Source organism: Taudactylus pleione, unplaced genomic scaffold (genome assembly GCF_031769625.1).
Source record: "Taudactylus pleione unplaced genomic scaffold, aTauple2 ptg001661l, whole genome shotgun sequence".
Classification (NCBI taxonomy): Eukaryota; Metazoa; Chordata; class Amphibia; order Anura; family Myobatrachidae; genus Taudactylus; species Taudactylus pleione.
This window is the reverse complement of record NW_028286058.1, coordinates 4,338,197-4,364,351: the sequence shown is the minus strand read 5'-3', so window position 1 is coordinate 4,364,351 and position 26,155 is coordinate 4,338,197. Positions and strand designations below refer to the sequence as shown.

At 45.6% G+C, this 26,155-nt stretch overlaps 1 protein-coding gene across 2 annotated transcripts in view; it reads left to right on the top strand.

The window, feature by feature from the left end:
• Positions 1-26,155, top strand: part of UNC79 (unc-79 subunit of NALCN channel complex) — a 245,715-nt gene that overhangs the window by 64,660 nt on the left and 154,900 nt on the right. For both annotated transcript variants that reach the window (XM_088464341.1, XM_088464340.1), the window contains exons 10-17: positions 5,365-5,405; positions 11,204-11,232; positions 15,365-15,600; positions 18,927-19,098; positions 21,484-21,714; positions 22,139-22,329; positions 23,280-23,403; positions 24,325-24,465. In XM_088464341.1, coding sequence (XP_088320467.1) covers positions 5,365-5,405; positions 11,204-11,232; positions 15,365-15,600; positions 18,927-19,098; positions 21,484-21,714; positions 22,139-22,329; positions 23,280-23,403; positions 24,325-24,465 — 1,165 coding nt within the window. The remainder of the gene's footprint in view (positions 1-5,364; positions 5,406-11,203; positions 11,233-15,364; positions 15,601-18,926; positions 19,099-21,483; positions 21,715-22,138; positions 22,330-23,279; positions 23,404-24,324; positions 24,466-26,155) is intronic.

Here is a 26,155-nt window from a genome sequence, read left to right as displayed (position 1 = left end):
CATATGGTACATATGGCAAGACAGTTGTTGTCCGGATTTGGATAGAAATATTGCCAGACCAAAGAGGTGGAATGTTTGGTCTTCTGCCCAGGCATGACCGTGATGGGCTTTTTCATCCCACGGACAACAACTGTCTCCCCCGGAGCCTGATTTAAACAAACCACATCACCATCAGAATCCTCCTCGCCAACTTCCTCCTCAGCGCCAGCTACACCAGTATCCTCATCCTGTTGTACTTCAACAGTGACATCTTCAATTTGCATATCAGCAAGTGGACTGTGGGTGCTCCTTTCAGCACTTGCAGGGGGCGTGCAAATGGTGGAAAGAGCCACCTCTTCCCGTCCAGTGCTGGGAAGGTCAGGCATCGCAACCACCACCACACTTGGACTCTCTTTGGGGATTTGTGATATCTTCTTAGAAAGCACAGTTCTTCGCTGTGCTTTTGCCAGCTTAACTCTTTTGATTTTTTTAGTGGGAGGAGTGCTTCCATCGTCATGTGAAGCTGAACCACTAGTCATGAACATACTAGGGATCGACCTTAGCCGTTCCTTGCCACTCCGTGTCGTAAATGGCATATTGGCAAGTTTACGTTTCTCTTCAGCTGATTTAAATGTCTTTTTCAAGGTCATTTTCCTGAACTTTGCCATTTGGGATTGTATGTGCCCTCTACTATGACATTGGGCATCGGCCTTGGCAGACGACGTTGATGGCATGTTATCGTCTATGTCATGACTAGTGGCAGCAGCTTCAGCACTAGGAGGAAGTGGTTCTTGATCTTTCTCTATTTTATTTTTATCGGAGAAAGTTTGGTCCTCCATTTATGTTATATCGATTTGATATATACGTGCGGCTAAACACAGAAAATAAATTTTTTTTTGGTTCGGACTGGAGTGTACTTTGTGGGTTACAGCACCCTTTAACGGTCAAGCCAGCCGGCCCTTTACTTATGACACAGGCGCACTCTTGGCACTACTTTGTTGATGCACGTGCGGCTACTGCGCACACAATTCACAAACACAGAAAATAATTTTTTTTTGGTTTGGACTGGAGTGTACTTTGGGGGTTACAGCACCCTTTAACGGTCAAGCCAGCCGGCCCTTTACTTATGACACAGGCGCACGCTTGGCACTACTTTGTTGATGCACGTGCGGCTACTGCGCACACAATTCACAAACACAGAAAATAATTTTTTTTTTGGTTTGGACTGGAGTGTACTTTCGGGGGTTACAGCACCCTTAACGGTCAAGCCAGCCGGCCCTTTACTTATGACACAGGCGCACGCTTGGCACTACTTTGTTGATGCACGTGCGGCTACTGCGCACACAATTCACAAACACAGAAAATAATTTTTTTTTTGGTTTGGACTGGAGTGTACTTTCGGGAGTTACAGCACCCTTAACGGTCAAGCCAGCCGGCCCTTTACTTATGACACAGGCGCACGCTTGGCACTACTTTGTTGATGCACGTGCGGCTACTGCGCACACAATTCACAAACACAGAAAATAATTTTTTTTTGGTTTGGACTGGAGTGTACTTTCAGGGGTTACAGCACCCTTTAACGGTCAAGCCAGCCGGCCCTTTACTTATGACACAGGCGCACGCTTGGCACTACTTTGTTGATGCACGTGCGGCTACTGCGCACACAATTCACAAACACAGAAAATAATTTTTTTTTGGTTTGGACTGGAGTGTACTTTCAGGGGTTACAGCACCCTTTAACGGTCAAGCCAGCCGGCCCTTTACTTATGACACAGGCGCACGCTTGGCACTACTTTGTTGATGCACGTGCGGCTACTGCGCACACAATTCACAAACACAGAAAATAATTTTTTTTTTGTTTGGACTGGAGTGTACTTTCGGGGGTTACAGCACCCTTTAACGGTCAAGCCAGCCGGCCCTTTACTTATGACACAGGCGCACTCTTGGCACTACTTTGTTGATGCACGTGCGGCTACTGCGCACACAATTCACAAACACAGAAAATAATTTTTTTTTAGGTTTGGACTGGAGTGTACTTTCGGGGGTTACAGCACCCTTAACGGTCAAGCCAGCCGGCCCTTTACTTATGACACAGGCGCACGCTTGGCACTACTTTGTTGATGCACGTGCGGCTACTGCGCACACAATTCACAAACACAGAAAATAATTTTTTTTTGGTTTGGACTGGAGTGTACTTTCGGGGGTTACAGCACCCTTTAACGGTCAAGCCAGCCGGCCCTTTACTTATGACACAGGCGCACGCTTGGCACTACTTTGTTGATGCACGTGCGGCTACTGCGCACACAATTCACAAACACAGAAAATATTTTTTTTTTAGGTTTGGACTGGAGTGTACTTTCGGGGGTTACAGCACCCTTAACGGTCAAGCCAGCTGGCCCTTTACTTATGACACAGGCGCACGCTTGGCACTACTTTGTTGATGCACGTGCGGCTACTGCGCACACAATTCACAAACACAGAAAATAATTTTTTTTTTGGTTTGGACTGGAGTGTACTTTCGGGGGTTACAGCACCCTTAACGGTAAAGCCAGCCGGCCCTTTACTTATGACACAGGCGCACGCTTGGCACTACTTTGTTGATGCACGTGCGGCTACTGCGCACACAATTCACAAACACAGAAAATAATTTTTTTTTGGTTTGGACTGGAGTGTACTTTCAGGGGTTACAGCACCCTTTAACGGTCAAGCCAGCCGGCCCTTTACTTATGACACAGGCGCACGCTTGGCACTACTTTGTTGATGCACGTGCGGCTACTGCGCACACAATTCACAAACACAGAAAATAATTTTTTTTTGGTTTGGACTGGAGTGTACTTTCGGGGGTTACAGCACCCTTTAACGGTCAAGCCAGCCGGCCCTTTACTTATGACACAGGGGCACTCTTGGCACTACTTTGTTGATGCACGTGCGGCTACTGCGCACACAATTCACAAACACAGAAAATAATTTTTTTTTGGTTTGGACTGGAGTGTACTTTCAGGGGTTACAGCACCCTTTAACGGTCAAGCCAGCCGGCCCTTTACTTATGACACAGGCGCACGCTTGGCACTACTTTGTTGATGCACGTGCGGCTACTGCGCACACAATTCACAAACACAGAAAATAATTTTTTTTTGGTTTGGACTGGAGTGTACTTTCGGGGGTTACAGCACCCTTTAACGGTCAAGCCAGCCGGCCCTTTACTTATGACACAGGGGCACTCTTGGCACTACTTTGTTGATGCACGTGCGGCTACTGCGCACACAATTCACAAACACAGAAAATAATTTTTTTTTAGGTTTGGACTGGAGTGTACTTTCGGGGGTTACAGCACCCTTAACGGTCAAGCCAGCCGGCCCTTTACTTATGACACAGGCGCACGCTTGGCACTACTTTGTTGATGCACGTGCGGCTACTGCGCACACAATTCACAAACACAGAAAATAATTTTTTTTTGGTTTGGACTGGAGTGTACTTTCGGGGGTTACAGCACCCTTTAACGGTCAAGCCAGCCGGCCCTTTACTTATGACACAGGCGCACGCTTGGCACTACTTTGTTGATGCACGTGCGGCTACTGCGCACACAATTCACAAACACAGAAAATAATTTTTTTTTAGGTTTGGACTGGAGTGTACTTTCGGGGGTTACAGCACCCTTAACGGTCAAGCCAGCCGGCCCTTTACTTATGACACAGGCGCACGCTTGGCACTACTTTGTTGATGCACGTGCGGCTACTGCGCACACAATTCACAAACACAGAAAATAATTTTTTTTTTGGTTTGGACTGGAGTGTACTTTCGGGGGTTACAGCACCCTTAACGGTCAAGCCAGCCGGCCCTTTACTTATGACACAGGCGCACGCTTGGCACTACTTTGTTGATGCACGTGCGGCTACTGCGCACACAATTCACAAACACAGAAAATATATTATTTTTTTAGCACTTGGGGGGAGCACCCCTGATGGACAGAGCACCCCCTGGACAACACTACAGCACCCCTTTAGGACTGGGACACTGCACAGGACTTTGGAACTGACTGCACAACACAGTCCAGCCAGCCCCTATGGACTTTGAAGTAGTGGACACAGCCCCTATTAACAACAGCAGCACAGCACAACACAGCCAGCCCCTATGGACTTTGAAGTAGTGGACAACAGCAGCACTACACTACACTACACTACACAGCACTAACTCCCACCCTCCCTCTTCACTGTCCACAGCCGAGTGAGAAAATGGCGCCGACGCGGGTACCTTATATAGGATCCAAAACCCGCGAGACTCGGAAGGCGGGATGATGACGTTTTGCCTCGATGTCAGATCCGAGTCAGGCGGGAAAAGTCGAGCCTGACTCGGATCGGACTCGGATCGGGGGGGCTCGGGGGGGTTCGGATTTCAGAAATCCGAACCCGCTCACCCCTACTTTGAACCCAGTGACTCTCACAGATTGCTCACAATCAATTGTTTTAGGGCCATTTATCCAAGCATTTAATTTTTATTGCCTAGTACTACCTATAACTAATGAGGTTCACATATATTTATGAAGATTAATCTTGGTATATAGTTCCTCAGTTATTGTCTGAGAGGTGTTGTATTTTTATTGTGCTTTATTAAAAGTGTTTTAAATGTTTACCAAGCCATTTTTTACCTTTTTTATATTGTGTTGATAATTATTGAACACCCACCAGCGCTGTGGTTTTATATATTTATGGTATTTTCTAGTTAAGGAGCCTAACACCCTCCTATAACAGCTGCGTCACTCGTATTGGTTTTTGGTCGGTTCATAAAATTTGCAAATCTGTTTGGCGGAACATTCTCATCATTCTGTTAGTTCCCTCTATAATTTTTGCTCCTCCTGCCCAAACTTCAGTATACCCCCAACCCCACCACACACCCCAACCCCACCACACACCCCAACCTCACCACACACCCCAACCCCACCACACACCACAACCCCACCACACACCACAACCCCACCACACACCAGGAAGAACTGACCATTGTTATTTCATCCAAATTAGTGGGCTGGAATGTAGTTTCTGCATATACAGTACAGAGCGGCATTCTGCCACATACAGAAGCCAAAGTAACATTGGCAGATTACATCACTGCAACTTCTTCCCTGGCCCATTGCAAAACTCTGCTAATCTCTAACCTGTAAATAAAATCATTTTAAGCAGAAATTTTTAGGATTATTTTGGAACAGACATTTGTGAATTCCACTTTATGGGCTTAAATATATAAATGTAAAGGAAGTAGAAAGTAGAGGTAACTGTCCTTTACAGTGGTGATAAATTCATTTCAGATTCATCTCTGACTTCCAGTTCATAACCAGAAAAAAAGTGTGGAAACCATTATGTCTCTAAAAATCGTTTCTGTATTTCATAGTGATCACAGCGAATGGCTAATAGATGTTCTTCTGCCACAAGGTACGTTTAACGCTTTTATAAGATTTATTTTTACACTATACCCTAATAGACAAAGGGCATATAATATAAGCAGGGCCGGCTCCCGCCGGAAAGGGGGCATGACCTAATTACCATAGATCATGCCCTAAATGACACTGTGGGGGTGTGTCCTATGGCACGCCTCCCATATAACGTTAGGCTGGGGGTGAGCCCAGCACTACGTCAGTAGCTGGGCTGCCCCCAGCTCTCTCCCTGCGGCATCCATTCTTGTTACCAGGGGCCGGTACTGGGACTGTCCCGCTGAAATCGGGAATGGCTGGGAGGGGTGCACCTTCTATGAAGTGGCGCCCCTGTTCAACCACACTGGTTGAACATGCCTCAAGATGGCCCTGAATATAAGACTGGATTGGGCTCTAGTAGTCCCTGCATTTCTAGGATGCCTACCCATAGCTGTTTTATGTACCCCTTGTACACTCTGTGTCTGGAGAAATATAATGGGGATCTTTTGGGTCATCAAGGCATGCTGAATGAAATGCCTACAGAAATCATAAGGGTTATATTTACTATAGCTTGATTTTAATTGATTTAAAATCATTAAAAATCGATCAAAATCAATGTCTTTCAGGGGCTAAATCACACATTTACTGACATACGATTATAATATACAATTTTTTGATTTGGTCTTTTAAGTATTAGTAAATGTACAGTATGATTTAGACCCAGAACGACAACATCGATGTTGATCGATTTTAGATCTGTAAAAATCAACCTTTAGTAAATAGACCCCCCCACATAATAAAGTCTCTGTGTAAGATATAAATGATGCTTAATTATTAATGATGCGCTATTTAGGAGAAAAACGAAAGGGTCATTCTTGAAGAGGGTCCGAAAGCTTTATTAGGTGGAACTTCAAGGTGGCGTTTTCACTCTTTCTACCATATGAGTTTTTATGTGCACCTGTGATCCCGCAAAATTAGGTGCATCCTCGTTTCCCAAAAGAATGTGGGCGTGCACCAATGTATGCGCCAAGCGGACAAATATGGGTATTTCCATATAAAAAAATGCATTGGGCAAGGAAAATGTTTGCATGGGCACCTGCCACCCTCACTGTGCCCAGTAGAAATAGATAAGCAGAGACTTTGCATTAAAACTTTCGCCTTGTTTTTAATGATGGGGATGGGGGTTGAGGAACCAATGTATCCATTGGTATCTATTCTAATTCTGAGTAAATGGACAACTGCACAGGACAATTTATCTATTTCTGGATATGGTTGTTAATATTGCTATTAACCAGTTTTTAATATAAAATAAAATAACTGCATGGTATCACTTCTCTGTAATTCTCAGTATCTTATCTATGCTCTCCGTACTGTGTGGTCAACTGCCCAGTGTCACTTCTGCCATGCACGTGGAATGTATTGCTTAGAATTGGTGGTTTGTTTCCTTCATGTATACTTGCCGATATGTATTATTTTCCCGCCAGGAGACATCACACAGTGGGGGTGGGGCAATCTTGAGGCGATTTCACATCATTACGCTCCCCCCGTCCCGTACATTTCACTAGGAAGTTTGAGGGATGCAGGAAGGTGCCATACTCCTTCAGGAGTCTGTGGGACCCACCCAAAATGTGGGTGTCCGAGTAGACAACTATTTATATAATTGTGACCTTCTATGGGTAAATTTACTAAAATGTCTAATAAGGAAATGTTGGCCTAACCCTAACCTCTTCCCCCTAGTGCCTAACCCTAACCTCCCCCAGGGGGTGCCTAACCCCGACCCCCCCCTTTCCGCTCCCTAAACCTAACCCTCTCAGGGGAGTGCCTAACCCTAACCTCTCCCTGGGGGTGCCTAACCCTCCCCCTCCCCCCTAGGGGTGCCTAACACTAACCACCCCCCCAAAACCTAATGGTAATGGTGCTAACTGTCCTAAACCTAACCCTCCCCCTCCCCGCGGCTAACAGGAGGGGCGCCCCAGACTTACCTCGTTCGGTGCACATCGTCCTGGATTCCGGCGTTGGGATTATGATAGGCTTCGGTATTTCGACGCCTATCATAAATCCCTAGCTGGCATTCTGCTGTCGGGAATGTGACGACCGCCGGTCACATAACTACTTCACGTTTCAGTCAGATACTTAATAAAGACATATATTGCAGTGTCATTATGTTGGATATTTTTTTAATGTCCGACAACTAGGGCCGCCAAGACAAACGGTGGGCCTGGGTGATGCAGGGGGTGTGGCCATATCTGTGAGTTGTAGCCACACCTCCTTTGAAAAAACAGAAATGAAAAATACTATGTGGTCCACGTGGAGTGAAGTATTTCTCCTCCACAGCTGGTCCAGGCTCCCACTGGGGCCCTCGATGCCTGTTCCCCTCTCGGCCTACAACGTTGGTCAGTTTGAGAGATGAAAATGAGACCGCTCGTTAACACTCGTCCACTAGGTGTCAGGCGCACACCAGATAGTATGTGCATTGAAAATCTCAATTTAAAAAAAAAAAAAAAGGTAAAGCAAAGTATACTAAATACAAATAATAAACGCCAGCGGGTACCATGGCAGTTACAGAGCATGGGTGATAATTCAGTAACGCTTTCTTCACCAACTGATACGCAGATGTTTATATATTATACCCCTTTTCTAGCAAAATTCCGGGTCTGACCCGGAGTTGGAACAGACTTTGAGTTTGTACTGACAGAGCGCTCGCTCTGAATCAGGGCCGTCCCTCTGAATTTAAGAGCGGCCTTCTGGCCGCTCGCATAGCTGTGGGTGACCACCCACAGCTATAGCGAGCGGCCTAAATGATGGTCGCGACGGTCAAGACCATCGGGCTTGCGACGAGACCCTTGTGGTAGGGTCTCGTTGCCGCAAGCCCTGGAGTGCTTTTGGCTCTATCAGAGCCAAAAGTACTCCCACTGACATCACTAATGATGTCAGTGGGCCCGGCCCCAGACGGTAGGCGTTCCCATGGGAACGCCTCCGTCTGGGCAGCCACGCCCCCAGCACGCCCACCAAAGGGGGCGTGCTGTCAATCACCATTGACAGCACGCCCCCTTTGGTGCAAGACCATTTGACCAACATCGACCCGCTTGCGAGCGCTCAGTGCTCGCAAGCGGGTCTGAATCAGGCCCAGACTTCCTATCCGGATCAGACCCAGAACTTAGCCGGCGCCGACTCAGGATATTCCCGAGTCGGCGCCGCTCACACCAGAGTCGGGTCTGCATAGACCCGGCTTTCCCGGTGTGAAGTGGACACATGGAGATGATGTCATCTCCAAGCGCCACTGAAGCAAGACGTGTTAAACCCTGCTAGTTACCTGGGTTGGATTGCCGGGTCACTCGACCCATCAATCCAACCCTCTCCCCTTTTACACCAAGGAGCTGCCCGGGTTAACCCTGCAATAACCCGGGTTTTAGCTCCGGTGTAACGGGTATTAGTCATGCATTGTATCACTATCAATTTCACTTAAAATATCAGACAAAAAAATAACAAAATCAGGAGATTATTATCTACAAGCTTGCTGGTTAAAACATTATTATTTTTTATTATGATTATTTTTATTATTATTATATTAATGGTTTTACACTAAAACGATAACATTTACGCATTTTTGTGCTATATATTTTTTAAGATGCACTGAGCATACGGCCTGATGGTTACTACCGGAAGACGCAATTTGCACGGATCTCCAGTAGTAATTAGGAAGCATTGCGCAGTTCCTTTTAAACGCACAACGTGTGGTTGTGATTTGTGCCTGGGCACATCAGTGAAAATGATGGGGTGCGAGGGGAAAATGAGGGACGTTGATGGCTGCGAGGTGCTGGCGTTCTAACTGATTGCCCAACACTTTGCCGCCATCGGGCTGTATTCAATTAGAAGTGAAAAGTCCGTTTTGGCGATACTTTTCGCCGATGACATAATTTTCGCCGGTTTCAACTTATCCCCGTATTCAATTCCAAATACTTTTCGCCTAGGCGGACCAGCGAAAAAGTTTCGCCTATGAATAGCAGGCGGAAAATAGTGGTGAATTGGGGTTTTGGGGTGCAAACATGGGAAAACCACCGAGCACCCTTTGAACAGCCCCCCAAAGGTAAACTGTGTCAAAAAACATTATTAAGAACACCCCAAAAAAGTACTTTTGTTTTGGGGTGAAAAAAAGAAAGTTGGGGTACAAAGTTAAAAACTAGCGAAATAGACTACTGGGGGGTCCCCAAGTGTGCCCCAGGTGTTTTTTTGATTGCAGGTGGTTTGCGGCAAGTGGATTTTTCACGTTTTTTAAAACTTCACATTACCAACTTCAAAATATGCTAATACCCATTTTCATGTACCCCAAATTTGATGCTATTCTTCACCACTTTTTAAAACACACAAATTAGCACCTATTGAGACCATTTAAAGTCGCCAAATACCTTCAGCAGGGCTATTCGGGGGTACCCAGAGTAATCCCCATTTCAGTGCATCTTTTGGGGGGTGTCAGGCTGATTTACCCAAAACTGACAGAACTTTTCGCCGATTTAAGTTTCTCCTGGTCCCGTTTTCGCTGGTTTGGAATTGAATACGGGTATAAGCGGGGACGAGCGTGATACTTTTTTGCACCCAAAATCAGTGATGACGGCGAAAAGTCCGGCAACGGACTTTTCGCTTCAAATTGAATACGGGTCATGATCGTTGAATGAGTTCTGTTCTTATCCTGAATGTACGATGCCACGTATCTTGCTCTGTAGGCTCTGATGTCCGTTGATAGTGATTGTGCTCTATTTTGTACCTGTGGAATATCTTCAGTACTATACTAATACTTGTTCTGTGTGCTAGGGGTGATTCTCACCGTGTGTTCCTATTCATTGTGTACAGACAACAGCACAGTACCATGTATCTTGTAGTCTGTATGTTGCATCTCGGGTTCATACTCGTATTCTGTACAAACAAGGCGGAAGAGTGTACGGCTGGGTCTCCGGTAGAGCGTGGCGGTGCCATTCTTGGAGAACTCAGCTTTGCTACCTTGAGCTCAGTGGGGGAGCTAGGACCTCTGAAAGGGGCGTCCATAGATTTCCAGCCCCCCTGCAGCAACTGTAGTTCCGCCACTGACTTCTCTTCAGTACCACTCCTTGTGCTGGAAGCCTTTCTCATCCCATGGTCTTATTCCCTAAATTACCAATATAGATGTATTGCTTTTACAAGATTAATTATGATTCTACTCAGTGGATATGTTACGTTAGGGGTGTAGAACTATCTACCATTCTAAGGGCCTGATTCATTAAGGATCGCTTGCAATCGCAGCTGATTGCTATCGCAAAGCCGTTGTGCCGCCAGCATAGAGACGCACACTACTGCTATCTCACATCCGTAATACTTTGCAAACCTCCATAAACATCGGTAACATCGAGTACCATCGGCCTCTCACGCAGAATCACAGCAGCCCTGACCTTACTCAGAAATTGCTAACCAGTGAGTACACGAGCTGCATATGCCGTCGCAGTGGCTAATTATGTACGCTCATGTAACGGTGTTCAAATGGTCAGGCACGCATGCATTGCTCTGTGATGGCTCTGCGTGGTTTCCGTGATCGCAGTGTTGCCTTCGCGCATGCGCAGTGCGATACATACGCATGAGCAGTATGCGACAATCGGCCAACTTTGGTTGCAATCCTTAATGAAAGAGGCCCTAAGACTGCAATGCAGACACACGGGGACAATAGCAATGAGTCCATGAAGATTGTATGAAAGTGTTATGTAGGGAGATGATATTCTGTAGCACATGTCATGTTGTTTTTGACCCTGCTGGAGTAGACCTGTGTATTGAGTTTTATATACGTATCTCATGCAGCTGAGATTTCAGCCATATGTCAGAAAAAGGTAAGACACATCAGCGTTGGTGTTTTCACCCATTCGTCCCGTGAAGTGCCTGTCTGTGGTCTGCAATCATTGTAACCATTCCGTCACAAAACATATACCTTATTTTTCTCTAAGATACTGGAAGTCATTTACGAGGCGCAGAAGAGTCAAGAGGTCCGAGGAAGATAGGATTGTGTCACATGGCCTCAATTAGCGCAAAAGCAGATTTACGCTAAAGATCATAGGATCACAGCATAGGATCACGGCATTTAGGGCCTGATTCAGAGCCGGACGCTCTGACCAGAGCGCTCGCTCTGAATCAGGGCCCACCTCCATAATTATGGAGCGTCCTCCTGGACGCTCGTATAGCTGTGGGTCACCACCCACAGCCTATACGAGCGTGCAGATTGATGGTCGCGATGGTCTTGACCATCGCGACCAACGCCACTGCGAGACGGAGCCTGCGGTTGAGTTTCTCAACCGCAAGGCCCGGAGTGATTTTGGCTCTATCAGAGCCAAAATCACTCCCACTGACATCACTAGTGATGTCAGTGGGGCCGGCTTCTGACGGTAGGCGTTCCCTTGGGAACGCCCCAGTCTGGGAGGCACGCCCACCAAAGGGGGCGTGCTGTCAATCAACATCGACAGCACGCCCCCTTTGATCAGACACAACGAGCGAAGGAAAGTCCTTCGCTCGTCGCGTCTCGCGCATGCGCGCGACGGAGCTCCCTCCGTCGTGCGCATGCGCAGTGCACACCATCGACCCACTTGCGAGCGGACAGCCGCTCGCGAGTGGGTCTGAATCAGGCCCTTAGTACAGCTTGATCCAGTCAGCCGCAATGATCTCTCGGGTGCGAGTCATCGCGGCAGTAGCAGCACTTTACAGCTGTCCGAACACAAACAGAAGTGCTCACAGCCCCATAGGGTTAGGTCTAGACTATACAGCGCTGATGGACCTATGACGTCACACCCACGTGACCCGGTCTGAAAGGGGAGGGGCGGGGATGCTAACGGGGAACCAAAAGTGTCCCCTCGCGGGCTCACCACGCTTCGGGCACGGTGGCTCGCTGCGCTCGCCACAAATATTTATTCCCCCTCTATGCCCTAGTGGATGGTAACACAGGAGCGGTCAAGCCTCCTACAGCGATCACGTGGTGGTGGTCCTTTAGCCACATAGGAAATAGCAGCAACCAGCCCCATAGGGCTCTGAGCAAAATTGTGCGAATACGGGCTCAGAGCCGGCCACGACAGCTGTGAGATAAGGCGCCGCTGCTGGAGTTTTAACGTCATGGCAACAGCAACTCGCAGCCTTCGCCGCTGATTGGATTGTTTATTTACTAAGCGTCAGGCTCTACCAATGGTGTTTATGCCCGGAATTTCAAAGGACAACGCTTTTACTAGCCGTGTTGTAGCACCTGATGTTTATTAGATAAACCTTAGTTTCAGATTGATGAATGGAAAAAAGTGCGTTTACTTCCCAGTGACATTGGGGCCTGCAGACCCCTCCTGGGGCAGACGTATAACATGATTCATTTTGCACTTGTGAAAAGCTCTGAGGCTCCTCACACATGAAATAGTATTGCCAGCAGATTTGTCCAGGTAGCTTACACTTCAGTTCATTTAAATATTAGTCACACCCATCCGGCTTATCAGCTTTGCATGCTTGTGCTGTACCTCTGGCAAATCATGTGTAAAGTTAGTAACCCTATTCCAGCCATAGTAAAACATTGCTTTGTGGCTTCTCCCAACAACATCCTTTTGCATGCAAGGATGCCACCCTGGTTGCCTAGAGAGACACAAATTACCTAGGTGTGCGCCACAACTCATAGGTGACCCCAATTGTTCAGTTGCCACATTGTATAATTACAATAATTGTACTCCTAGGGAGTCACAGTGTTCCACCTCCAGTTCTCTCACAGATACTTAGGCAGCAGGCTTTGGTCATTAGCTGGCTGGGATTGCTGGCAGTTGTAGTTCCTCTGCAGAAAGAGAATCATGGGTTGATTCCAATTACCCCACATACCATACAGGTATCCATTAGTATGCCAAAACCATGATTTATCATACTGCTGCACTGGAAACCTAGAGGTAAATTTACTAAGAATCGAGTCTGATCGAGTTTGTTTTTGTTTTCAACTCAATTAGCATCGCCGAAACTCGGGTGATTTGAGGCTCCTGAAACTCGCAAATTTACAAAGAAGTGAGTTAAGCTGAAGTGAGATGGCCGATGGTGAAGCAGATCGAGATTTCTCCCCCGTAGCAAGTTTATGGGCTCTATTTACTACAATCCGCATATTGAATGCGGATTGTAGTGTGAAATTACCGAGTGAATTCGCATTGCGAATTCAGGCAATATCACAGGGATTTACTATAAATCCCTTGCAGGGACAGAGCTTGCGATAAAGCTCTGTCCCTGCGGATCCCATCCGCACTCTAGTCGCGGTATTTTCGGAAAAAATACCGCGACTAAGAGCCCGCGTATGCGCCGACCGACCACCGCTACTACCCCCCCACTGACGCTAAGCCCCGCCCCCCGGCGCAAAGCCCCGCCCCCCGCGATCGCGGACCCCCGCTACCCCCCCCTCCCCCCCCGCGACCTCCCCTCCCTTCATTACACTTACCTGCATCCTCCTGGCCTCCGGTGGTCTTCTCCGGGCTTCCCGATCAGGTGATCTCCCATACTGCACTGGGGCCCGATCACCTGATGACCGGGCCCCAGTGCACTGTGGGAGACCAGCTGACCGGAGAGGAGCCATCACCGGAGGCCCGATCACCGGTCCCTGGATTCAGGTAAGTGAAAAAAAAAATGTTTAATTTTTTTTTTTCTTTTTTTTACAGCAATCAGCTTGTGGTCTCTTTAGACCACATAGCTGATTACTGGTACCGGCTCCCGCCTCTGCTCTCCCCGTTAGAGCAGAGAGGGAGCCCGGTAACCGGGGGAGACCCTGGATAACGCCACCTCCAGGTGGCGTTATTATCACAGGGCTTCCCCCGGTATTTTTTTACAATTTATTTTTAGTAACTTGCACACAGATCACATTTCCCATTACAATTATGGGAAATGCGATCTGCTTTACTAAAAATAAGTGATACTGGGGGTTGGAGTAGAATTTTACTAATTCTACTCCTATTGCCCTGTAATAAATACAGGTGATACTAAAATAATGTGAAAAGGGTGTGAAAACACCCTTTTTCACTTTATTTTAGTAAAAATAATGTTAATAAATAGAGCCCTATATGAGATGACTCACCCATGATTGCAGTGTTTTCTCTCTGCAAAACTCTCCCGAGCTAGCAGCCCGCACATACCAGTGAGATATACCAGTGAGATATGTGAAGGCTGCTTGTGTGTTGTAGCTGTAAAAAACGGGTTAAATGTAAAAAAAAAATGACGTAGGGTCCCCCCCCAAAAGCATAACCAGCTCCGGACTGCACAGCCAGTCCTGGTTTTTAAAATTACGGGGGAGCAAAACGTGTAGGGTTACCCGGTAGTTTAGGAACCAGCATCTGGCTGCAGGGCCTCTCCTAGTTTTAAATATATTGGGAAAAAATGAGTAGGGGTTCCCTTATATTTAAAACCAGCACCGGACCCAAACCGACCGGGGTGTAATGTCACAGCCAGGAGACCCTATTATCGGGCCTCCATGGCCAAAGCATTCGCACCTCAACCCGGTCGAGTTTGGCCGACGGTGAAATGAAGAGAGTTTGATAACTCTCCAATACTTTCCCGTAGCAAAGGAGATTTATCTCCCAAGTTTTACATTAGTAAATTTGCAAGTGGAAAAAAATGCCCAAACTCTGCAGAGAATGTCAACTCTCCCAAACTCGATTCTTAGTAAATCTACCCCCTAGAGTGCATGGGGAAAAATACTTCCCCCAGAGAATTTAGTAACTCTCCCAATTATCTTTCATTATAAAAAGGTGAAATTTGCATCTGTGCACATTATTAGTAACTAACTTGGACAAGTAGCCAATATATGTTTTTATTATTTGACCATACTATTAATGCCTGCACAAAGCATCTACTTACTCATTGCACATTGTGGCTCCCGGTGAATGGCCATTTAGCGGAAGCGCTATAATTCCTCCCCGAGGGTTATACATTCATTTGCTGTGAATAATTAATTCTTCTCCACAATTGCTTCTCTTTCAGAACTGTAGCTCCCATGTAAGGAGGGCTGTGGTGACATGCTTCTCCGCGGGCTGCTGCGATCGCCACGGAAACCGGCCTGTGCGATACTGCAAACGCTGCCACTCCTACCATCACAGCAATGAGGTTGGCGCAGCAGCCTCAGCGGAGACTCATTTGTTCCAGACCTCACCGCCTCCTATCAACACGCGGGAGTGTGGGGCAGAGGAGCTGGTGTGCGCCGTGGAAGCAGTAATTAGGTAATAACTGTCGGCATGGTAGTTATAGTACATCGCCTCCAGCATCCCAGACTCAAACAAAGTGCAGCTATGCTAGAAACGCAGGACCTCCCCCTCCAGCAGTGGACATAATCAGCCGGCATTGCAGCCCTAGCACGTTAAAACTTTTAGCCTGGTTCAAAGGTGCACACAATTCGAACACTGGAGCTCATTCAGACCCGCTCGCTAGATGCGTTCGCTCGCACCCTGCGTATGCAAATCCAGCGCACGCCCAGCGAGGCAGGCGATCGTACGGCAAGGCATTAGCACGCCCACTATGTCTTGGCTTGCAATCACTATTGTCACGACCAGCCGGCCGATTCTCCAGATACCTCAATCTGAGAATCGCCACCAGTGACTTATGGTTACCTCAGCACGTGCGGTTACTCTAACATGGTTCTGCCACCACCAACGAAGTTAACGGGAGTCGTTAGGTTCTCCCCTTAAATCTCAATATGCACACTCACTTACATATAGGTATGTAGCTTTGACCTCACAGGCTCGTGAATTCGACAAGAACACGGAGAATACATTGGATTAAGAATGTTTAATCCGAAAAATATTTCCAAGGTTATTGATTACAGAAAAAGGTAGTACAAATATGGACAATACAAATATATCACAAATAGGTTTCAGAAAATAAAAGGAATTAAAATGAAAAAGACCCTGAAGGAGACACAGGAGCATTGGATTCCGGCCAGTCGTCAGGACTCCCTTGGGCACAAGAACACTTATCACTGAGGGAGATGCATAGTTACACTCTCACAGCTGCAATAGCCCCCACCTTTGGGGTTTTAACGCTTTATTTGCTGGACACTGGGCATTAAGAAATCAGTCACACCCATCCATATTGTCTATAGGAAGTAGGGGGTCTTGAAACAGTGTGGAGGGGTCTTTAGAAACCAATAAGCAGGTAACATACCCTACATTCCTGTCATCTCCATCCTAAAGGATTTTATATCCCATGACCTGGCTTGACCAGGTCTGACCATCAGCATTAAGGATGTATCTCTCCCCAAACTTTATGGCCTGTAGAGAGAAGAGATGGTTATCTAGATGCCTGGTTCCAGGAAGACAAATCTCCTCCAAGCTTTGTATTCCTACAGGTCAAATACAGGACACTGCCTAGAAACCATGTTGATACACACATTTATATATATATACATTTACATGACATCATTCCTGGCGATTATTCTTGAGATAAACGCCACAACTATGTATATGCAGACGCCCACCAGCCATTCATAAGACGCCGACTAGCACATGTCATCTCCTGGAAGTGCATGAAACCATTGGTACATCGAAGACCATCCGATGCGATCGCAGCGCTTGAGGTTGACTATACCTTGCTGCAAGCACTGCGATCACTTCAGTGTGAAATACAACCAGGTGACGTGTACTATGACGCTGCCTCTTAATTATGCATGCCTCTGAAATGGCGTTGAGACACTAAGGCACGCCTGCGTTCACACCTCCACTCCCCCTGCCCCTGTTACCACCCACAAACGGCTTCTCCTGTCACTCACTGAGCTGTGCTGTCTATGGCGGGCGAGTGAGCGCTTCCTGATCTTTTGCTATGGTTCTCGTACGCGCATTGCGATGCATACGCATGCGCAGATTGCAAATATCGGCCAGCCACGAGCGTTCGCATCCTAGCGAGCGGATCTGAATGTGCTCCACTATTCCGAAGTTCACGTACTTGAGCAATTATTTGACACTGTGCATCCGCAAAAAGTTCTGGAAACCCCTGCGACGCACGCGCTGCACACAGAGATTCTATTTTGATCGGGACAGGCAGAGTCAGAAACGGGGCAGCAAAGTGATGGGTGTCCCTGGCCGGTGACTGGGAGGTGACCCGAAGTGAGTGCAAAAGAAGTCTATGCTATGGAAGTGTCGCAGGTGTGTCAGTGACAGCAGCTGCGTTCCCAAACGCACAGCCGCAGCTGCAGAGGCCATGTTCCGATGGGAAAACTGCGCCTGCCATAGGGCTGGTGCGAGTGACAATTGTAAACACGATGATGCGCCGATGGTGTTACAGAGTGCAAGTGGGCGTGTCAGGGCTTGCACAGTCTGACGCCAGATACTACACCAGGGGAGGGCAGACACGATCATTTGCATATTATTACTCTTCGGCAACAAATGCAAGAGCGGTCGCAGCATCGTCCACCTATGAATCAGGCCCTTTGTTGTTTCAGACAGATGAGATGAACACAAGACATACAGGACCTCATTCAGAGGCGGTCGTTAGTTGCAAGCGGTCGCGCTAAATCAGGGCGGCCGCTTGCATCCTGAACGACAGCCTCCTTGTCGATCGTTAAGCTGGGGGTTATCACCCACTGCTTAACGACTGACCAGGTTGATGGTCGCGATGGTGACCACCATCGCGACCATCGGGGCTTACGACCAGACCCTAAGGTTGGGTCTGGGCACTCGTAAGCCCCAGGGAGCTTTCTGCTCTGATGGAGCAGGAAGCTCCCCACTGACATCACTGATGATGTCAGTGCGGCCGCCAACAAAACAGTAGGCTTAAGGAACGCCTCCGTTTTGGAAACCACCCCCCCGGCCCGCCTACCAAACGGGGCAAGCTGTCGATCAACATCGACAGCCGGCCCTTTGGTAGCGAGCTCCGGAGCGACAGAGTTTCTCTGTCACTTCGGGGCTTGTGCACGCGCAGTGCGGCTGCTGCGCATGCGCAGGACTAACCATCGAGTCGGTTACGAGTGCATCGGCGCTTGCGACCGACTCTGAATAAGGTCCACAGTACCTACAAAAGTCAAAGGGGGAAATTTAGTTGAAAGTGATAGCACCGGGAAAAAAGCACCCGACGTTTAAGTCGGGAGATGCAGGTTACCGCGCCTTAAGCCAGGTGTTTAGTTGCGGTAACCGGCGTTCTCCAACTTAAGTGCTGGCCGTGATGCTTTTAGCACACACGCTAAGCCCAAAACCAGCATCGCGACCCTAGTCTAGTAGGATTTCTGCGCGCACCTCAGGTGTGTGCAAGCAGAAAAACCCTCTTGCGTCAGAGTTAACATCTCGGACAATTGCATCGCTCTGGGGACTCATTCCCGGCGCTATTGAACATCGCATTTAATTAAAAGAGTTCAAGCTAGATAGAATTTTTCACCAAATGTGATTGAGATGTAACAACAGTCATCCCAAAAAGAATTTGGTTAACTTTAAGCCGTATTACTCTAATAACGTTGATTGACTTGTGGGATAACCCCAGCTGCTCATGTATGTGTCTCTGGCGTGATGAGATCTTTCTGGATGATTCGGCAGTGACTCGCGTTTATTGCGTCATTTTCCAGCTTGCTTAAGGAAGCTGAGTATCACGCGGAGCAGCGGGAGTGCGAGATGAACCGCAGGAGGCAGATGGGTTTGGCCTCGTCACATCATTCATTGGACAACACCGACTTTGATAACAAAGATGACGATAAACATGACCAGCGTCTGCTGAGCCAGTTTGGAATCTGGTTTTTGGTGAGATCATTTTTCTTTGTACTCATTTTGATAGAAATAACCATAGCGTAAGTATAAATTAGTTTTCAATTACATTTCCAAGCACCCCAACCCAGAATAATGAATCGGTATAAATATAGTATTGCTGAGCTCCTATTATCCTTGGGTGCTACAGTACGTGTATCCAAGGAGCTGCCTGGGATATGTGGAGATCTTTTCTTCCTCCCGGTGATTTTAAGTTGTATTCAGGGTTATAATATCCTAGTTGGCGCTCACCTAAACATATCTACAGAATTTACAATAGAATTTAAAGTTCATGTTTTATTGTGTATTGAATCTATGTTAAAAAACGATATATTAATGTACATACATAAATAAAAACCATCCTCATAAACGATAGATAAAATTTAAATAAGACTGAAATAAAAAAAAACTGTACCTGCCAAATGTTTACACGTCATAAAACATCTAGTAAAAAGACAATTCTAATAAAAATGCCAAGTAAAAAGATAATAGTAATAAAAAAGGGTCTCCAGTATAGCAATAGCCTTCTGTCCTTGTTTTTTAATGCTGTAAAGGAAGTGGTACTGTATCCAATTCCTTTGTAACACAGTTTCAGTTTTCTGTTTAAGATGTAGCAAGGATATTTCAGTCAGTGATTCCTTTAGAATGGTTTAGTGCAAATTTCTAGTATGTTCCTCCTGCCTGTGTAATCTTACCGGTAAGCCTGCAGTTGTTAGTGTCTGGTGGGGTCCGGTATATCCGTAGCGTGTACTCTGGTCAGAGTAAACGCCTTGGACAGCCCCCTCCATCCTCCACTAGACTGACCAGAGTACACGCTATGGATGTACCGGATCCCTGGGTTTTTATGAGTGCAGACTTCAGGAGCATGAGGAGGACACCACTGGATAGAGCTCATGAGTGGTGCGCCCCGAGGCACAAACAACCGCCGTCTACAGGTCTGTACGCTTACCCCACCGGACACTAACAACTGCGGGCTTACCGGTAAGATTACACCAACATCCCCATACGTGTAACGCAGGACAGGGAGGAGGAACATACTAGAAATTTGCACAAAACCATTGTAAAGGAATCACTGACTGAAATAACCTGTATGTTTGTTTCCTATGCTGTATGTTTGTTTCCTATGCTGTATGTTTGTTTTGTATGCTGTATGTTTGTTTCCTATGCTGTATGTTTGTTTCCTATGCTGTATGTTTCCTATGCTGTATGTTTGTTTCCTATGCTGTATGTTTGTTTCCTATGCTGTATGTTTGTTTCCTATGCTGTATGTTTGTTTCCTATGCTGTATGTGTGTTTCCTATGCTGTATGTTTGTTTCCTATGCTGTATGTTTGTTTCCTATGCTGTATGTATGTTTCCTATGCTGTATGTATGTTTCCTATGCTGTATGTGTGTTTCCTATGCCGTATGTTTGTTTCCTAAGCTGTATGTTTGTTTCCTATGCTGTATGTCTGTTTCCTATGCTGTATGTATGTTTCCTATGCTGTATGTTTGTTTCCTATGCTGTATGTTTCCTATGCTGTATGTTTGTTTCCTATGCTGTATGTTTGTTTCCTATGCTTAATGTCTGTTTCCTATGCTGTATGTTTGTTTCCTATGCTGTGTGTTTGTTTTCTATGCTGTATGTTTGTTTCCTATGCTGTATGTTTGTTTTGTATGCTGTATGTTTGTTTCGTTTTGTGTTCTTATTTGTGATTTATTGAATTAAAACAACTGTTATTTATTTTCTATCAAGAAAATATCAGATTATTTTAAAATCGCTTTTCACTATGACTATATTACTAATGTACATGCAGTATAGTGCAAGTAGTGTATCTCAAAAAATAGAGCTAGTAAAAACATTCTGAAATTATTTTAGTTTTTCTCGACCTCAAATTAGAAAGTATTAATTTGTTGTACAGTGTTATTATTATTATTGTCTTTTTTCTTGGCATTTTATTAGAATTGTCTTTTACTTGGCTCTTTTTTATGATATTTTATGATGTGTAAAGATTTGGTATGTACAGGTTTTTTATTTAATTTTTATATTTAATTTGTATCTATTGTTTATGAGGATGGTTTTTATTCATGTATGTACATTAATATATTGTTTTTTTTTTTTTTTGTACATTGATTCAACACACAATAAAACCTGAACTTTAAATGATATTGTAGTTTCTGTAGATATATTTAGGTGAACGTCAACTAGGATATTATAACCTTGAATACAACTCCAAAATAAGTAGTCGCCTGTTTTACTGCTCGAGCCTCATCTACCCAGACCAGGAGCTCGAGTATTGCACGTTTCCCCCAGTGTTTGACAAAAGGCCGGTTTGTGATGATCATTGAGCATCCCCAGTTTTTGATGTAGTTACTGATTGTTCATATTTATGTCGTGTAACAGGTCAGCCTCTGTACTCCCAACGAAAACACGCCGACAGAGAGCCTGGCCCGGCTGGTCAGCATGGTTTTCCAGTGGTTCCATTCTACAGCTTACATGATGGACGATGAAGTAGGCAGTTTGGTCGAGAAGCTCAAACCCCAGTTCGTCACCAAATGGCTGAAAACAGTTTGTGACATCCGGTTTGATGTTATGGTGATGTGCCTGCTGCCAAAACCACTGGAGTTTGCCAGGGTAATTACTGAACTGATGGTGTTTTGCGCAAACCTTCTCTGATACCAACGCAGCTCGTGGTTCATTCTAATGTAGAGTCAGAAAGGCGCTGATCAGCATGATTTTTTATATATACAGTGAACATCCTCAAATGCTGATCCTGAAATACTCTGTACTGCTGTGAACATGCTCTGTGATCTATCTCTGCCCACTTCACATTTAGTGGTTAAAGATGGAGTACAAAAAGGATCCCTGACCTTAGTAAAACGCACCTTACAGAGTTAGTGACACTTAATAAGAAAGTAAAGTCCTGGGAAGCGGATCCTACATACATCTCACTTCATATGTGAATGTAAAATGAATCACAATTTACAAAGATGAAAAATGATTGGAGCTCTGTTTTCTTCCAGTGTGCGGTAAGATCCCCTTTGTGTTGTGTCCTCAGGTTGGTGGATATTGGGACAAGTCCTGCAGTGCAGTCACCCAGCTGAAGGAAGGTCTCAATAGAATTCTGTGCCTTATCCCTTACAATGTAATAAACCAGCCCATCTGGGAGTGCATCATGCCGGAGTGGCTGGAGGCCATTAGGACGGAAGTGCCGGATGCTCAGCTGAAAGAATTCCGTGAGGTCCTCAGGTCAGTTGGGATAGGGGTCTGGGGATGGTTCTGTATAGACTGGAGCCATTGGGCAGTATCATGTTCTCCTAAAGTCATCCACAATTTAAAATAAAGATACCGTAGAACTACTTCTAAAAAAAAAGATATAGTGTTATGGATAATTAGGTTTTAATTAGGTGAGAGATATTTATTATGGAAATTTTTATTATTCATTTTAATTTTTAAGGTGCCGCAAAGTATATACACAGCGCCGTACAGGATAAAGATAATAAACGGTAACAGGATAACAGCATAGGTACAATAAACAATGGTAGACAATAGCATAAGCACATAGTATAAGTACCAAATATTAATATCACACCACTGACTGCATAAGACTGATACCAGAGGCGAGGGTAGGGGAAGTCACTGCAGCTAGCAGGAGAGTATATTGGTGGATAGATTCAGTACTCAGAGATCCTGTTCCCAACGGATGGGCAAAGCAGAGAGCGTCAGCATTGCTGAAGGGCAGAAGGAGAACAGGGAGCGGAGCACTGGTGGTGACATAGGTACAGCTAGGAAAGAACAGGAGGATGAAGGGCCCTGCCTGTAAGAGCTTATATACTCAATTCCTTTTACAATAGGCTTTGGCAACCAGCGTCTTGCAACACATGGTGGGGCTTAAAGATTGGCTGGAGAACCAACCACAGGTTTCCTAATTGTGCTTTAAAGTCAGTAATTATTGTCAACCAGATTGCCCTAAATCTATTGTGTTCTTTCATTTAACTAATGAGCACAGTATTATTTGTAGACACATAAAATTATGAACTGATCCTCGTTTACGACACAGAGAGGATGCAAGCATGAGACGCGTTTCATTTTGACTAAACGCGCCTATTTGCCCATCTCCCGCATACACAGGTGCGCACCCAATCTTTCTCATTGCTTGAGTTACAATAAAGTATTTTTGATTTTTTTTTTGTTAACAGTAAAATGTTTGATATTGAGATGTGTCCTCTGCCGTTCTCTATGGAGGAGATGTTCAGCTTCATCAGCTGCCGATTCACCGGATACCCATCTTCTGTCCAGGAACAAGCGCTGCTTTGGCTTCATGTGAGTGTCTCTCGGTTTTACCTATCATAGATTTTTTCTCTGAATAAGCAATGCCATATTTGGAGGAGGCTTACTGCAGGCCTTTGACTAGAGGACATTGGTGGCATTACAAAGCCAGTCCTGTTTGCGGCCACGATGTCTGACCTACACTCTTGCGCACTTGTCCAAAAGCTGTCAGAGCATTTCTACATACATCTCCTGGAGTTTACTTATAGAATAGTGAAATTAGAAACAGAGGGGCCTGATTCCCTACGGATCGCTATCTCGATCGCAGCTGCGATTACGCACGTAGACCCTCTGCCAAAATATGATAATGTCTGCAATCGCACAGCCAGCATAGAGACGGCCACTACCGCTTTCGCACATCCGTAATACATTGCAATCCTGCGTATAAGTTGTGAACTTCGAGTAACATCGGTCCCTCACGCACAATTACAACAGGTCTGACCTTACTCAGAAATTGCTAACCTCGTTGCACGCAGTGGCTAATTTATGCACGCCCATACAACGGCGTTCAAATGGACAGGCACGCCTGCGTTTCTCCTTCGTCACCCCCAAATGCTGACCTCCCGTCACTCACTCTGCGATGACTTTGTGTGAACTGAATGATCGCAGTGCTATCACAGGTTTGTGGCTGCGCATGTGCACTGCGATGTCTACGCATGCGCAGTACGCAACAATCGGCCGACTACGTACGCTATCGCAATAGCGACCCATAGTGAATCAGGTTCAAAATTCTTAAATATCATCACAGCAAAGCCTCCTAGAGTGACAGCAGCGGACGTTTGGTCTGGAAGGCCGGCTTGGAGTAGCCTAGTTTATATGATATCAATGAGTCAAGTAGGGTATGACAGATACTGTGTCTAGATTTGTATTTCCATCTTTTTGCTTATATATCTCCTTCCGCTGTTCCTCTCAAAGGTCCTGTCAGAGCTGGATATAGTGGTCCCTCTCCAACTGCTCATCAGCATGTTTTCCGATGGGGTGAACTCGGTTAAGGAGTTGGCCAATCAGAAGAAAGTCCGGATCACAGAACTTTCAGGAAATGTTCCGGGTCACAGGGTAAGCCAGAATGTAACATTACTGTATAATGGGCATGCCGCTTCCATGGTGTTCAGTGCTATGGGCAAACCCTTCAATGCCCTCATGATCTTGCCCTGTTCTATCCTGTTCTAACCAGGAAATCTCGCAGCTCTGCTGCAGGCATTTGTGCTAATGTCTCTACGTTTTACATGGCCTGATCCCTGGGACCTAATAACAGACACTGAGTTGTAATGACTATTACACTCTTTGGGGTCTAATAGGTAAGTCTTCTAAATGGCGCCGTGTTTTGCTTTTATTATAATCGCCGTTTTAAAAGTGCCGGGAATCGGTGGCTTGCAAAAGCCAACACTTAGTAAATTCAACAAGTCTTAAGTGTTTCTCTGGTAATCAGGCTGATTTATTTATCACCACATATCACAGTGATAATAAAATGCCTTATCTCTGCATTGATTATTGCAATAGCCTCCTTACTGGTCTTCTCCTAAAAAGAATTTCACCCCTTCATATATGCTGTACATACATACCCCTACATCTATTTTGAATCTAGCAACTGATCTTCTCCGCATAACGTTCATCTTCTGCTGTTCCGCTCTGTCAGTCCCTATATTGGTTACCTGTTTTTACCGAATTTTAATATAAAATACTTATACTACACATAAGGCTATTAACCAAAATACACCAATATACATCTCTTCTCTTATATCAAAATATCTCCCAGCTTGACCCATCTGCTCTGTGCAAGATCTGTGGCTGTCATCCTCATGCATTACCTGCTCCCATTCACAGTTACAGGACTTTTTTCTGACTGCACCCACTCTGTGGAATGCCCACCCCGCACAACAAACCTTTCCTCTAGCATCAAAACCTTCAAGCGTTCCCTGAAAAAGCACAACTTAAGGCATTTTATCAAATCTCAGAATCACCTACGTAACATCCTATTGATACCGTTTGAACAGCATCGATATTAGAGAGATTTGATTGCACAGACCCATTTCAATATAAAATAACTTTGTCACACAGAAACAGTTTGCGGTTCCAACACACACAAAGATACTATATTGTAAAAAGGGTATAATCAGCCTTAATCTATACAATGCAGCTATATACAGGATAAAGACAAAGATACAATTACCAATATTTCGCCATGCGGTCTGGATCCTAGACTAACAGCTGTCCATCAGGATTGCTGTGTGTTTCTTTAGGGTCAGGTAGGGAAAAAGGAAGCAAAGAAAAGGGGCTGGGATCCAGACTGCATGGCAATTTATAGGTGTACAATTACCTTTGAACATAAGCTGAATACTCAGAGGGGTTCCCTATTGGCCCTTTATTACTGAGTCACAATGGTTGTTGCTATTCATTTGTTAGTAAATGGTTGACGTCACTGGAGGTTGAACTGTTAAAAAAATCCCTTTGTACTAACATTTGGCATGCAAATCTACAGGGGAGGTGTACAGTGATTTATACAGTATAGAGTATAATTCTTGGCAGGTCTTCATAACTCGATAGTGATCCCTTCCATATTCATTCTGTTGGTTTCATATTCCTGTTGAGACAGAGGGAAATCGGTAGATACTACTCATGACCCATTTATCTTATTCCTAATCCCAGATATCATATAACTGCTATTTAACATGTAACATTCACTGTATACCTTTAAAACACATAGCATTGTGCGTATCTCAGTCAGTTTAGGGTTAAATGGGATATA